Here is a 15,929-nt window from a genome sequence, read left to right as displayed (position 1 = left end):
CTGAATGCGAGTATGCGAAATTAGAGTTGCTATGGTACAAACTAATCACATTACAGAAACACTAATAATAAAACACATTTGAAATGGCTGAAGCACGTAGGGGGTGTTTGACAGCATGGAGGAGGGAGGAGGCGTTCCACCAGCACGCCATCGCTACCGGCAACACCTGCCAACAGATAGATAAAAAAGACCTCAAAGCAGCCCAACAACAGCCCTGATACTGTTCCAGGCAACAAAAGGCAGTGTCTATTAACACCACTCTGGAAATATGCAGATAGTGGGGTAACCTTGAGTTGCAATGACTAAAATGTGCTATTGAGATTAATAGGTGCCAACATGTGCTATGAAAGGCTATAATTCAAATCCAGACACATGATAGATTTATACAGGTAATGAATAACATGAAATACTGCATCTACTCAAACGACACAACTGTGCCGTTTTGTATTGCATTAATCATACTATTTTGAACATTCACATCTGACTTGAGTGAGTGGATGATTTACTACGTCCAAACATTTTAGTGACAAAATCTGTTTCCTTCACAACTTGGTAAGTGTTCTCGCTCTGAGTCATTTGTGTAAAACACAAGTGAGTGTTTAAGAGAAACAAATGCAGCACACTCAAAATAAAATTTAGAAAAAGAAAAAAGAAAAAAGCTTGACATCTTGTTGTGGAAATGACACATCAGGTCCGTGCCAGATTTGCGGCTTCAGAAAACAACATAACAGGGTTTTGTATTTCAGTGTAAGCTACAGCACCAAACAACAAGCAGCAGAAAATGTTCAAAGATATTGGAGGAGAGGCATGTCTGAAGCAGAGGGGGCTTTAAAGTAAGAGAAACTGTTTCACAACTCTGTCCTGCAGGTACTGTTTCTGGGTGTGCTCTAGTCATGTCTGCACATGAAAAAAAAAAAAAAAAAAAAAAAAAAAAGGAGTCTCATTCCTGAGTCTTAGCGCAATCACTTGGACAAGGTGTTATGACAGAGGCTGGGAAAATGAGAGAGGATTTCAAAGAGTGGTACAGGGTGTGGTGTTTTAATATGACTTAATGAGGAACCAGCAGCAGACAACAGGAGATGAAAAGAAAATAGAGGGCTACTCAGAGAAGTTGAGGAGTGGCAAAAAAAAAAAAGAAGAAAAGACGAGGCGAGTGCCTTCGAGAGGTTGGGGAGTGACAACAGCAAATAAAGAACGGCATAATGAGTGAGTGAGGGATGGGGACGATCAGTGAAAGACGCATTAATTCAGTGATTCCAACAATCCTCATTACTCCCCTGTCTGAATTTGCCAGTGGTTGTGAAGTCATGGAAATGTAATGCTGCCACAACGAATAAAAGCTCACCACTGACAGGAATTTAACATGCTGGCTGGGGAGTCTACACCGAGGCAAAGCTCTTTTCTACCCCATCATACGCTACTTTCCAATATCTTCCATTTTCTTTCTGTTTGTCAACATTTTCTTTTTCTTCTTTCTTTCTTTCTTCTTATTCTTCTTTTTTTGCTATCACTGATTATTTCACAGAGGCTAGAGTTGTGTCTCATACGCAGGTAAATACGACTCGCACCATTAAAACCTTCACACTAGTAATTCAAATTCAATTCCCTGTAAAAAGCCAATGGATAAGAGGTAGTGGATGTGCTGGGGGAGATAACATTGTGAAATACTGCCATCAAAACACAGGTGACATCATGTGCGGCATGTTGTGAACATGCAGCGACTTGCAGAATGGTCCTGTCACAGAAACACTTGTTTTCATCTCCACACAGCAGGAGCAGCACGTAATCATTGACTTTTTTTTTTTTTTTTTTTTTTTTTTTACCACAATACTTGACAGTCTGTGGATAAAATTTATGGTGTTCACCAGAAATCAACAATCAAGTAATATCAGCAATAAGTGTGATTAAGATGGCAAATCAAAGCAGGGATTGCACATCAATATTGTGGTGGAAAGAACTAGAAAAAAATATTTCAGAAAAAAAACACATTTTACACCATTACAGGTTTAATATGGTCATTTTGTGCTATGAGGGGTTGTGATAATCAATCTTAATGCACTTTTAATGAGCAATTAATATTTACACCTGCATCTAAACACCAATGCTCTTTTACAAATCATGTTGGCTCATAAGGCGCCATTATTAATGCATCCCTACATTCCCTGCTAGCCTGCATGCGGCTGTAGTGATAAGTGGGAGTGCTGTAAGGGTGAGTTAATGGGTCAGCAGACATGCAGCAAACAAATCTACATGCGAGTACATGTTAAACCAGGAGAGGTCGGGCCTCTGTTTGTTTAACACACCATCCTACCCTCAGCCTCTCCTCAGTTGTTTTTTCCCCCCCTTCTTGTTTTTTTGTCTCCTTGTTGTTATTTTGGAGCTGTGTGTGTGTGTAATGAGTGAATCACCACTCAGCATCAGCAGCAGAAACAGCAGCAGCAGTTCTGGAGCCAGTGGTCAGACCCTGGGACAGCGTCTGACCTACTTCATCAGGCTCTCAGGGAGGCGTGACAGATCCAACACCACACGGGTGGACAGAGGAGGAGGAGGAGGAGGAGGAGGAGGAGGATGGAGGAGAAGAGCTGGGCCGAAGGGGCTCAGCCAATCCCCCTGCTCCATCTGTCTGCCACATCCCTCTCCTCTGCATATCCTCCGGAGAGCAGAAACAGCAAGCCATGCAGAAACAAATGTTAAGATAAATCACTACGATCTCAGCTGCTCTGCTCTCACATGCTCTCCCCTGGTGACATTTCCATTTCACTCCTCTAGCCAGGGCTATATCTTTTCTCAAAATAAAAAAAGACCCCTTTACACATTGAGCATCGCCCTCCTCCATTTTATGCAAAAACGAGCCGCAGCCACGATGTCTTCCCCCTCAGTGCTTTCCCTGGCACGGAACAACGCAGCAGAGGCTTTATGGGGTGGCCTATGGTGTGTGAGCGAGAGAGCAGCTCATGCTAATGTCTCATTTGGATAATGAGGTGTGATCTTGGCAGGATCTGAGCAGCGAGCAGCCCCTCCTGTAGTGAGAACGTGGGGGCTGGAAAGTCGCTCTATAAAGCCTGCAGACCCAAATCCATCTGGGTTTGACGCCTGATCGGGGGAAGTTCAAGGGTGATGAGAAGCTAGCAGGGGTAGCAGGAGAGCAAAACTCTGAATATGCTCTTCAACCTGTCTGACAGCATGTGTCTACTTGAAATCAGGTTGTAATGATATACAAGATATACACGTGTGGCCTTTGGATCTATGAATAATGCAGGCGGGCGAATGTGAGAAGGCGACAGTGCAATGTGCTATAGCGCACAGATTGAGACAGACTCTACCATGACAGGCGAAGACAAACAAATTTCACATTGCTGGGGGAGCCTTTGCAAAGCTGCCTTCATAATGTCTCTTGTCTCTGTCAGAGAAAAGAAAGAGACAAACGGCTGTGCGGAGTGGCTCTGCTGTTAGATGTCAGTAATATATGGTGTGATACTTGTTTTATTCAAGGTTGCTCTCGCCGCAATCTCACAAGTTTTATTACACGAAGTGATCAGCACGCTATCACGTCGAGAAAACCGACAGATCCTGCTGTAACGGATAGAGCAACATGCCTGTTTCTCAGCTGATAAAAAATGAACCGCGCCATCAACACCTAGAGTTATTTACAGTTTGCTGGCATTTGTGGAGATCAGCGAGGGGGGACTGGAAGTGTTTTAATAGAAAACACAGACAGTCAGAGTTAAGAGCTGCTGCAAACAGTTTTGGATTGTTGTTGGCTTTGGCAGCTCCTGCAGCCAACAGTTGAAGTTGCCATGAGCTTCTTGTCACAAAGTCTCCCTTAACGTCCCATGAAATGGTATCATTATGTCCTTAATGTGAAGTATTTCTTGTTGAAACAAGCCAATGGGGAATCAGTCTTAAGTGTAATCCAATAGGCTGTAAGTTACAGAGAGAGAGGACGTTCAATTTGATAGGACAAGCTGAAAGGCATAACTGTTTAATTAAAAAAAAAATACATTTTTTTTTCTAAGAGGGTCCATCTCTTGTAAAATGTAGACTAATGAGGCTGATACCTGTCTAATAAAAGATAAATATCTACTAAATGTCTATGTAAATTTGATACCATAATCTGACAATAGTAAAATGTGTGTTATGCATCCAGGTCTACTTGTAATAAGTTTTATGACAATTATAACATCTAATGTCAGCTTAGAGCAACATCTCCTGCACAGTAATTTAAATTTATGCTGAGAAAGCTCCCTCTGCCACTGCCAACAACCCGCTGCTGCTTTCCTGCCAACCTGGTGGCAAGCATTTGGAATCATTATATAGACATTGCTAATGTTCTCGGCAATGGCCTCATTTGCTTGCATCGGTTATGCGGCACCAATAAAATTAAAACGAGATTGGTAAATAAACAGGGAAAAAGTCCATGCAGGTACTTTTTAAGGATGTCAGTGCCTCTCGCCACCGACTGTGTCTCACTGTCTTTGCATATCAATGTACTATAGGACTTGGAGTATAGAGGAAGTGACAAGCAGTGAACACCAGGAGTTGACACAGACTCTTATATAAAGTCATGTAAACAGCCCATTTCTGGAATCCACTTCACCTCCTCAACTAAATTCCAAAAATCAGACCCAGTGAAGCATCCCCATCAGTCACATGGATACCTTTATTTATTTATATTTCCACTGCACCACCTATGTTTTATTCATCTCATTTTCACCATGCCGTTAAGATATATTTTTCCCCCCTCACCTCTTCTCTCTCAACTTCATTTTCTCACACAGGAGCGAACTATTGCCTGTTCAGGCGAGCGTGAACAGATGTCGGCGGCGGTTGCCTGTGCTTACAGAAGGATCCATCCTCACGCTTTCTTGCTAAATTGAAGAGAACGCTCTCACTCCATCCAGTTTAACCCAAGTGGTAAAGCCCCTGTAGCAGAGCTGACTGCACCTCTACTCTCCAAAGCAGCTCGGTGCCTTGGCTCCGATAAAGGAGGATGAAAGTTAGCGCTGCTGGGCCATAAGTGGAATCACCAAAAAGTGCACATACTGGCTGACCCCGAGCTGATCTGATATCGGCACTCGTGGCTGATCCTGCTAATGTGGCAGGAATTATGCACTGGCTTTGACTCGGCCCGGCCCTCATCTCACAAAGATTAGCGCTGTTGTGTGCGAAAACCAAGGTTAAAAAATGTCTAATCAAGTTTAAAAGATTATTCATGTGGGTAAACAAATTAATTCTGCAGTGAATGTGCTGCTTCACTGAGGGGAAATTTTCCCACGTCACAAAACTATGTACTGCCATGAATAAAACCACACATCTCCTTTCTCAGGGGTGATAATGACATAATTGTAAGGCCATCCTGACAAAATGGCTGTTCATCATGTCTTATTATGTGCTGGGAAGAAATTTAAGATGGCAGCATCGATTTGTTTCGAGCACAAAGACAGAGTGTGGTGTTGGAAAAGCTGATTATCTTAATGAAAGACTGATTTTGCTCTCTTAAGTTGGGGAGGATCTTTTCAGTTTAACCACACTATTCAGCCCTCTTCCTGTGGCTTTCTCAGCTGCAATATTTTACAGGAGTCGCTGTTTGACTGGCGTTCCTATTTGACAGTTGAAAGCTGCCAAGAATGAATCGGCAAAAATGACTTTCATTGTGAGGCTGTTTAATTGTCTCTGTTTTTTAACATGGCCTCTGACGCCCGTTAGTAATTAGCTGATTAATCAGATCTGACGACTTGTCAACTTTTCCCCAGGAGAATTCTGAACTGAATGTGAATGAGAGGAGGTATTTTCTAAGAAGCAGGCCATTACATGAAGTAAAGCCAAGTCAAATTGTATTTTTATAGCCCAATATCAGAAATCACAAATTTTCCTCAAGGGGCTTAACAATCTGCACAGCATTACAACACCCTCTGTCCTCAGAAGCTCATCTCTCTTGTTATAGATCTTCTCCGCCTGCTTGTCTTTTTCCCTCACACTTCCTTTTTCACCTCTTTTCCTGAGAGCGAGGATTGATTAAAACAGGAGAGTGGTTCATTAGATTCCGACAAGCGACACCATATCTGCAGAACACATGTCCTTGGAGAAAGCCGTCTTAGCCCATGTGGCGCGCCGTAGTTGATGCCATCTCCACCACAAACACTATCCCCAAACTAATTGAAACAAGGTGCTCTGCGGCCCCCGCTATCTGCCGAGGTGACAGTTATGCGGCTCCTGCAAATCAGTCCATGAAAACTGAGGAGCTTGATTAAAATGTGCCTTCCTTAAGTGCTCCATCAGTGCTGTTTTCCAGTGTGGGAAAATAGCTTTTCTGTGATACTGAACAAGTTGTCGTGGGCATTTTATCTTCCTGACACTGGAGGCAGGGTTGGTCTCCCTGGCAGGTGTATATTGCTGTGTCAATCTGAAAATCAACTTCAGAATGAAAACAAAAAAGTGCTACTTCCAAACTCATGCATAATGTAGCTAGTAGTAGCGTGTTAGGTCTTCATAGTGACAAAACTATGTATGATGGTGGTGTGAAGAGTGATGGATTGTTTGAGTGTCATATTTGTCACATTGTCATTGCTCTGATATAGTTTACTAAGGCTAAAAAAGGCCCGCCATGATGGCTGAGTTATTGACTGTAGAAACACAGAACTCCCCTGAGTGCCTCTAAATCCAAAGACTATTAAAATGTGCCCTTCAACAAGGAAAATAAATAATTATTTCATGTTTAGCAATAGCCTAGAAATTATCAGCTCTGGTAGCTCTGTGAGCTGTTGAACAAATGTACTGCAGCTATCAGTTTGGTCACCTTCCTTTTCTGCAGACAGCATTTGGCTAGCATTACTGAGGCCCAGTGCTGCAGCCTTGAACAGCAGCCAGCAGTGGACCCTCTCACCTGCCATGTCTCAGCCGGGCTTGTCTGAGACTGTTGGGAGGTACAAAGATGCTCTTTGAAGTTAATGAAGCATCAGCACACTTCTTTACCTCCACCACCGGGTCATTATACACAACCAATGTCAAGGCTGCACAGAACACTTCAAAGAATTAGTAGGAAATGCCGTGCTCACCCTCAAGTTCACCTCTAACAGTTTATACATGTCATCATAACCGATGCAAAGTCTACCACTAGCTGATCTACATTCACAGAAATGTCTTCCGAACAGAGAGATTTCTTTTACACTGATCTGTGAAGCTTAATGGTGCTCTGTGGCTGTGTGAGAGATTATGCTGACAAGCCCACATTAAGACAGGAACAGGCTAGCATTTCACAACATCAGCACAGCGTATGATCCCATTGTAACACATCCATGTTGCACCTGCATGAGACAAAAGGGCAGGACGGCTCTGTCCCTGTCTGTACATGCTGTTGCACTGCTCTCAGCATCCTAAAGTACCAAACCATACTAATGTCTGACAGTCAACTATAGCTGTTTGTGAGCTGTTCTGCAATTTGACTGGGCGCCATGTTGGAGCTGAGGCTCTGAACTGCGCTTTAGGAGGGGAGGCTGGCTCTCCTCCCTTTAACTTGTCAGTGTTACTATGGGAACTGGCAACATGCTTTTAAGGCTTGTATAGGACCCTTTGGGATTGTATCCTAAACAGAAATTCAGAAACTACTGCCATCTAACAATATAGAACAACACTTGCAGCCAGCATCCAGTCAGCTTATTACTACAGAGGATACAAACAGACCACCAAGTGCTTTGTGACATTTAATATTCAGGATGTGTCTTGGCATGACGGTACTTAGTATAACACATGTCAAATATCAAATTGAGAATCAAGTTATTAAGGAGAAAATGTGAAAAACACTGGTGAAATTCAGAGTAATGTCTCTGAGTCCAGCTGAGTGTTTTCACAGTATCAATCTCAATCATTGCATTTCCTATAATCTACTACTGAACACTGATCTAAATTAAATAAATAAAAACACAAAGAGAAAAATGTTTAGATTTCAATTCTGTATGCAGACAAATTGAAAATAAATGCACTCAAATTATGTACCCACGCACTGTTCACCTCACTCACTCAATAAAATTATGTGGACAAATGATGAGAACAAACAGAAAGACCACTGGGACAGTAGCAACATGGTTTGATAATTTAAGCAATCAATGAAAAAGCAGAAATAGAAAATGACTTTAGTGCCTTTGTTTTGCCTTTCCAAAGGGATACAGTACGTTAATGCCAAACAGTACAATCTCTTTGGAACACAATTACTCAATACAAGCTGGTGCAGGGTGATTTCCTGACGGTGGATTACTTCCTCACTTTCCTGTTTGATAAGTAAAGGCTGTTCATGTCCCTTTTGAGATTTCAATCATCGCACTATTAACCCGCCTACTGGATGGGCAACTTCTCATAATGACATCACATCCTACAAAAGCTGCTTTGTCCTAGCATTACCCTTAACAGTAGGAATAGCACACTGAAAGAGAGGAAAGAGAAAAAAAAGGTATGCAATGATACTGTAAGGCACAGCTGTTCACTTCACAGCAAGCACAACGTTCCCAGAGACACAACATGAGTCAACATGCAAAGCAATGCAAGTTAGAACACCCCCGCTTCCCAGAAACCAAGCAGCACAAAGAGTAAAGGGGGAAAAGTCTTTCCAGTCTGACCAGAGCAAAACTGTGACAGTCTCCCAGTACCACACACACAGCTGGTACCAATAAAGGAAGATCCCCACATTTGTAGGACATATAGCAAAGTCAGATCTGGTATATATTGTAGCAAGGGCTTTGAGTGCAAAATATTGTCTCCTATGGATAAGAACCCAGAGGAACCACAGTGCGTGTGTGCCAACAATTATGTGGAATGCAGGGGAACTGAATCAGTTTTGTTCAGCATTTTGTTTTCCCCAGAAGACAGAGGAAGAAGAAGAAGAAGAAGATGAAGAAGAGACAAAAGATAGTGCAGAGAGCTCAACTGCAAAAGAGGCACGGGCTGTTCGGAGAAATGTGAGCGTGATGCAAGCAAACTATGATCAATACAGTGCCCTCACCTCCAACCCCCATTTTCCTTGATGTTATTTTAGGCGCTGATAATAGACCTGCTTTACATCGCCCCCACACATGCGCCTGGGTGCGTAACAGGGCAGGGTGGGAGGGAGCGGCTGTGTTCTCACTGTGTGTGTGTGTGGAGCTCTCATACACAAACACAAAGGCTTTTTTTTTTCTCTCTCATCTAACCTTCCATACAGTGCAGCAGGGAGCCACACAGCCAGGGCAGGTGGGAGCCACATTGAAAACACAGGTGATCTGCTACAATCACCTAGTCTGTGCACATGCATGGATGTTTGTATTTATTAGAGCCGATGGGGTTCTGATGGTCCAAGGCAAAATTTTCTGTGGGGTACTGTATTGATATAAGCCATGCCAGACTTACTGAAGAGACAGAGGACGGAAATGACTGCCTTAATCAACCTACCTGTGATGTTGACGTCCACAATGCCAGTGCGAGTACCGATGCCGTTGGTCGCGTCACAGACATATGTGCCGGCCAGGTCGTAGGTTACGGGCCCCTTGAAGAACAGAGTGTTGTTCTTGATCTCCACATTACTGGGCAGGGAGCCGTTCAAGCTGTGGTGAGAGAGAGAGGGGCAATAATACAGACACCATAAAAAGGCAGAATTACACCAGACCACAGTAAAAGGAAAAAAAAAAAAAAAAAATTCTCCCAGGAGCTGCAAAGCAATTCAAAGCGCATGAAAAATACAGTCTCTGGTGCCAAACAAACCCGAACGTGTATGTGGGGGTGAGATAAATACCAGGAATATTTGACAGTGCTATATTTCAGCCATCATCCATCAAGTCCAAACAAAATTATGAGGACAGGGAATCCCAGCAGGTCCAAGCAGGTAAGACATAGCTGATGCTTGAAGACACAGGGCTTTTTTGTCATGTGAAATACAAAACAGATAGTGGTGGTGGGTGTTTGTGGGTGGGGGGGGTGGGGGGGGCTCCCTTCCTCAACAACTGCACAGCTCACTTGGTTGAGCTCAAAACTCAGGGGAGCTGTCAAGAGAGGCAGCTGATCAAGCGATAAACACAGAATCTACCAAATGCTGGGCTGTCAATGAGAACTGGAGTCAGTTTCTCCTGCCTGAGGTGTTTGTCTTCATGGTTCGCTATCTCCGCTGCCTTCAAACTTGCTTGTGTCCTTTGATCAGGTCAGCACACATTGAGGTCAAGGATCATGACCACACCAATCCTCCATTCTATTATCTAAACCCCTTTTATGGAGCCCAGGGGCTGAAAAAAGGTATCAAATTTCATGACAATTAGCCATTTCCTGTTGCCTTCCCCTCGATAAGCTTCATCAGCTGCTCTGAATGGATCCAGCTTAAGTAGAGCTACAACCACCACTGTGATGATATTAAACAGTTCTCTGGTCTGACTGTGGTGAGCTGCTGGGTGTTGGTGGCAGTTTTGGTCTCTTTAAACACGCTGCTAAGGTCCCCCCCTCCCCCCCAGCCCTGCTCTCTGTCAGAAAGAGACACTTTGAGATACACTGGTGTGCGAGAGCATTAAAAACAATGTAATGCTCCATCTATTACAGCGAGAGAAAAACAGAATAACATTACAGAGAGGCAACAAAAAGAGGCCTCACGCTAACAATGGGCACACATCAAGCACTTGAGCTACACTAAACAGGCCTTCAATAAGGCTCTTCAGTGATGGGGGAAAAGACACAGGGACAAGTTGTTTGTTAATTAAGTTATCATAAAATGTCAATTATAAACAGCTGATCCATTTGTGGTTTCCAAAGAGAAAATAAGCAGGACAAGTCAGTCTAAAAAACATAAGAGTACTTTTTTTCTCAGTTCAGAACAAAAGTAATAAAAAGAGCTATGGTCGAGTTGTTTTCCATCGGCCACCTGTGTGATGGGTTCGCAATGGAGCTGCAAACAGCCCTCAATACAGTATGTCACGATTCAATAATCAGTTACCTTGTGAGCCTCTATCAAATGCTGAGTTCTGCAAAGCCCAATTGATTTGTTGCAGAAATGAAAGGCTGGCAAACTCCGATTCACCACAGATTCTGCCGCAACCAGAGATGTCTGCATTTGTATGAGACATTTGAATGTGTGTGTGAGCGCCCTGAGGGGCAGCAAAATGAAAGGCTAACAGCTTGAGAGTGATGCAGATTTCTTTGATGACTGGCTGGCCTGCTCATGTGCATGTGTTTATGTGATGTGTGCGTATAGATGTGGGTGACTCAAAGACTTAATACACCAACCCACCTTCTAGATTTCACTATAAACTGCATAACTGTATGGAGATGGCTTTAAATCTGACTGCAGAAGAAACATACTGTAAGTGCTTAAAGGCCAAAATGTGATATTTTACTGTTTTTTATATTCAAGTCTAAAAAAAAAAGACAATTCTCATTGGCAACAGGCAACTGATTAGAAGAGATTATAATACTCATTAAAAGAAGAAATTACAACTGCTCACTAGACTTCAAACTAACAAATAAGTGGCATTAAAGGATGGTGTCTTTAATCAAACATCCATCTGCTTTGTTGGCCTAGAAAAACATTCTGGGATGTCATTTTGTTGGAATAGCCACAGTGTTCCCCAATATATATTCATATTATGAGCATGGCTGCTGAAATACCAAAGTGATGTTGTAGGGAATACAACCATATCTTGAGGTTGGCACCCCATGTGATCATGATAATAAAAAGTCAAATTATATTTGAATTTTCGGATGAGTCAGATGAGACTTGCTCATCAAGTTTATATAATCTATACTGTCTGCGTTGGGGCATTTCATTCTTTGACATTCATTACTACAATGCTCTCAGCCTGACGCCAGAGCACTTCAAGTGTCAAAGGCTCCAGATAAATGAACACAAATGATGAGGCAAACATGAATAACTATCTATAAATCTGACTTACATATCATTTAAGGGGTCATTAAGTAATGTGCGAGTTTTATGAAGAGCTATTGGTGACTGAATTTAACCAGCAGATCTCTTTGGTGGCTTTTAATCGACATGAGTAATAGAATCACATTTTCACAATGGAGATAAGTAAGCTAGCTAATTAGAGCAGCGGTAGCTTTGTGAGGTAATTACACTGCAAAGAGCCATAATAATAATAACACTAGTGCTTTTATTTGTAGCAGCATCCTGTATCCTCCAGCAAGTCAAATCTTGTGAATACTAAAAAAAAAAAGGCTTTTCGGAGAGAAAAAAACAAAACAAAAAAAAAAGTAAAAGCACATGTTAAATCTGAAATCTTAGCACAGCATTAATTGAACTGGTTGTGATAATTAACAACTTCCCAGCCCTCCCTTCCCCACTCACTATTGTTGAGAGCTATAGTATACACTTAAAACAGACTCAACAAATGAGTACAGCGAGTCAAGAATGCCCTACAAACAAACACCTCGAAAACAAACAATAAAGTTCAGATAGGGTGTGTCCATAGTCTAGTCTGCTATTTCACTGCAGCTCCCCATTAACCCATTTTGAGAAATAGCTCAGGCATTCTGCTCTAAGAATGAAAAAAAAAAAAAAAAATCAAAGGTGCTTGGTTGCTTTCCTCAAGGACTGTGTATATGCTAAGGCTTTCTGCACAGTCCACACAATACAGAGAAACAAAGAAAGTGTGAAAAAGCTATTGCAGATTCCACAGGTACAGATTAAAAAAAAAACAAAAAAAAACATTTAGCTGCCTCAATAAGTCAAATGAAAAAATGAACTCACTGAATAAGATAAATAGTATATTCAATTGATTGTCTCTAGAGATCATGTGGATCTGTATTGAAGACATTAATATTTATTGGATTTGGCTACACCTCTAGCGTGTGTGTGTATTTGTGTGACGCAATCCTGCCGGCCTGTTCCGGATCGTTCCGTCACACTCTTGTGCTGACCTCCACAGTGGAGCCCAGGGGAACCTTCACAACAGATTTGGCATCTCATTTTCAGTGCAGCAATGGCCGTCCCCTCCTATCTGTCAGCACAGTGCCCTCGTCTTTCTAGATCACATCTCTTCACCCTCCTCCTCTTCTCTCCCTATCTTCCCCTATCTCTCTAAATTTCCCTGTGATAAAAAAAAAGGAGAAAAGAAAACACAAACAGGCCAAATCTTCTCTATCTTGTCTTCTTCTGCTGCTGCTGTGTGTATATCGATGATTCTGCCCTGGAAGCTAAATCTAAGCGTAAGGGGAAAAAAAAGGCAAAAAACCTCCTATGCCTCATTAAAATCCAACAGTGGCTTGTCGAGAAGATACAATGAGGGCACAATGGTCTATTAATCCACATCCACTCAAGTCCTTTGACATATTTCTCAACCCAACCTTCACTGTGCAATTACAGGACAAATTGCTACATTTATCTCTTAATTTTGCCATATAATACTTTTGTTCACAGCTGTGATATGCTCTGAAAAGTTGCTTTATATTCGGAGAGCAGCGCAGACTTTTCTTTTTTCAAATTTTGCATCTGACATCAAAATGCGGTAAAGAGTTTGATCAATGCAAATTACAGCAAACAGCTCTGTGTTCCAGTTATATTCCTTCCATGTCTCAGTGCTTATATTTAAATGACATCATTTCCACATGACCAACTTATATACCATTACTCAAAGCAGATCAAACCCGGGGTTATTCTGTAACTCCCAGAGGCCTTGAGAACATGTTTGTATCTCTTTTTGCTTGTGTATTTGCAGTGATAGTCTCTGAGGCAAAAACACTGATGTCAGCCCTCCGGTATGCCAGCCTAATCCACAGCTCCTACTTCAGCTTCAGCTCCAGCCCCTCTGCTCTCTGTGTCAGGGACAAACCGCTGCCTTCTGGGTCCTCCAGAGAGAACATAACAGCACTAACAATGACGCTTTCTTACCCCTTTACCTGCATGCTGGTCCTGAGACTTCAAAGAGAAACCCCAAAAGCAAAGCAAACCGTGTTCTGTTTGCATTTATCTCCCAGTATCTGTGACCATCAGGCAGATAGGGGTGTGTGTTGCTGCTGTAATAGGCCCATTGTGCTCTGCCTCGGGTCCCAGTCTTATCTTCATTACATGTTTTATAAACAAACAAATATACTGAGACACATTTCTGGAGAGGATGAGGGAAGTTTGTGTGTTTTTATCTTTGTAGATTACTTTGTTGTATATGTACGCCTTGAAACACATGTTAGGAAATAGCAGACTCCGTTAGACTAGACCATTGAATAAAATAGCTTTCCTGTGTTTTAGCAAACCTTCCACAAAACACTTTTTTTTTTCCCCAGACAGAAATCTAACGTGAGAGAAACAACACATAGCCATGCTGTCTTGACTTCAGAACCTTGAGGGGTTTTGTTAGGGTTTAGTCAGACTCACAGTTTCCACTGGTAGATTGTGACAGGAGGGTTGGCATCAGCCCTGCAGGTCAGCTTAACATCCTGACGGTTCAGGTACCAGTTCCCATCAAAGCCCTCGATCTTCACCTCAGGTTCGTCTGCAAGGAAGGCACGCTGATGTCAGTTTGTCCCCCCACAACATAATCCAAAAACACTTTTTTATCACTGCATCTCTGCTGAAGCATACCAAAAGTCTGGCAGTAACATTGTTATAAAACAGGAATGGTCTATTTGCCATATGCGTGTATGATCACAAAAAATTTAATGTTAAACTGCACATTTAACCACATTAGTAATGTTGCCATTTTACATAACAACTGATTTTTCAAAGAGTAGGTACAGTATAATCTGATGAACAAATGTGAGACACTGTGGAAGAGAATATAATCTACCAAAAAAGACCTCTGCACAGTGTCAGCACAAAATTGGTTAAAAATTTTGACATGTTTCAAAATTGGGTTTGTCTAAATAAAACAATAGTTTTTGGGGGGTTTAGTAGTATTGTCCTGAGTAATTAACAAAAAATCAACATTTGGAGGAAACATCATGCACTTTAAAAATACTATTTACTTAGCAGAAGTCTGGTGCATAGTCATAAGCTCACACTATATTTCACTTTGTATAACTGGAAGAGTTTCTGAGTTGTGTTTGCAAGAGGGCCTTGTTTACTGTAAACTATGGTGATTGGTGTCTTCTTACAACAAGACACACAACTTCTGGGTGCATGAGAAAACACAAAACAGATATAAATCCATCTGCTCATTTTTAAAACTAAGACCTGAACAATACAACATTGGAGACTATCATATAAACTGAATAATGTTGGAGTTCCAGGGGAACAGATGCTCACACTGCACATTGAGCACCACGCTGTCTGTGATCTTTTCGTTCCGGTATGTCACGATACATGTGAGCTTCTGTTTGTGGGTCTCGCGGCTTGGAACCACCACGTAGTTGCTCCGTACTGTCACCGTCCCATTTTGGTTGCGAGTCTCCTGGAAAGTGGCTTCGCCCTTCAACCTGGTGTCCCATTTGATCACACTTGGGGGCTTGCCGTTGGCTGATACACAAGTGGCAACAGTCATCTTGCGTTTCTGCGCCCTGGCCACAATTGTGGGTGTCGTCAAGGTCATGCGAGTCATAGGCCGAGCTGTAAAGGAGAAAGAATAAAGCAATCAAATCACTGAAATTAATTTAAAACTCATTAAAGAAAGATTTTGTCTTTTTTTGTTTCAGTTTCCATCCCACTTTAATGTCTAATTTTGTCTACTTCACCTGCAATCAGCTTTAGATTTGATAAAAATCTCTATTTGAAGTAAATTAAACTAAGGGGCTGAGATGAAAATAGTGTTGTAACTCAAATCAGGTGAAGTTTTGCTTCTTTCCCTCCTCAAAGCCAAAGCAGTTGTCAGAGCTCTCACAGATGTAGAACCCACTTGCCTACCCAAATGCACCGTCATCCAATTTGAATCCTTTGTGAGTTGCCAATTAGCAATCTACTCTTAGTACATCAAAAGGCAGACTTGAGCTTGAGCGAATGCACAGCTGAAAGAGATAGGCCCATGAAGAGGCCTCTTTGAACG

The 15,929-nt window shown here is 42.1% G+C and overlaps 1 protein-coding gene across 1 annotated transcript in view; it reads right to left on the bottom strand.

Moving 5' to 3' along the window:
- The window catches only part of nectin1b (nectin cell adhesion molecule 1b), a 75,067-nt gene that overhangs the window by 7,671 nt on the left and 51,467 nt on the right, over window positions 1-15,929 (bottom strand). The window contains exons 3-5 of the mRNA XM_018665509.2: window positions 15,197-15,496; window positions 14,327-14,444; window positions 9,418-9,569 (exon numbers count right to left, since the gene is read on the bottom strand). Of these exons, the coding sequence (XP_018521025.1) occupies window positions 9,418-9,569; window positions 14,327-14,444; window positions 15,197-15,496 (570 nt within the window). The remainder of the gene's footprint in view (window positions 1-9,417; window positions 9,570-14,326; window positions 14,445-15,196; window positions 15,497-15,929) is intronic.

This window comes from Lates calcarifer, linkage group LG21, assembly GCF_001640805.2.
Source record: "Lates calcarifer isolate ASB-BC8 linkage group LG21, TLL_Latcal_v3, whole genome shotgun sequence".
Classification (NCBI taxonomy): Eukaryota; Metazoa; Chordata; class Actinopteri; family Centropomidae; genus Lates; species Lates calcarifer.
Note: the sequence above shows the minus strand (reverse complement) of the source record. Positions and strands in the feature narration are given on the sequence as shown.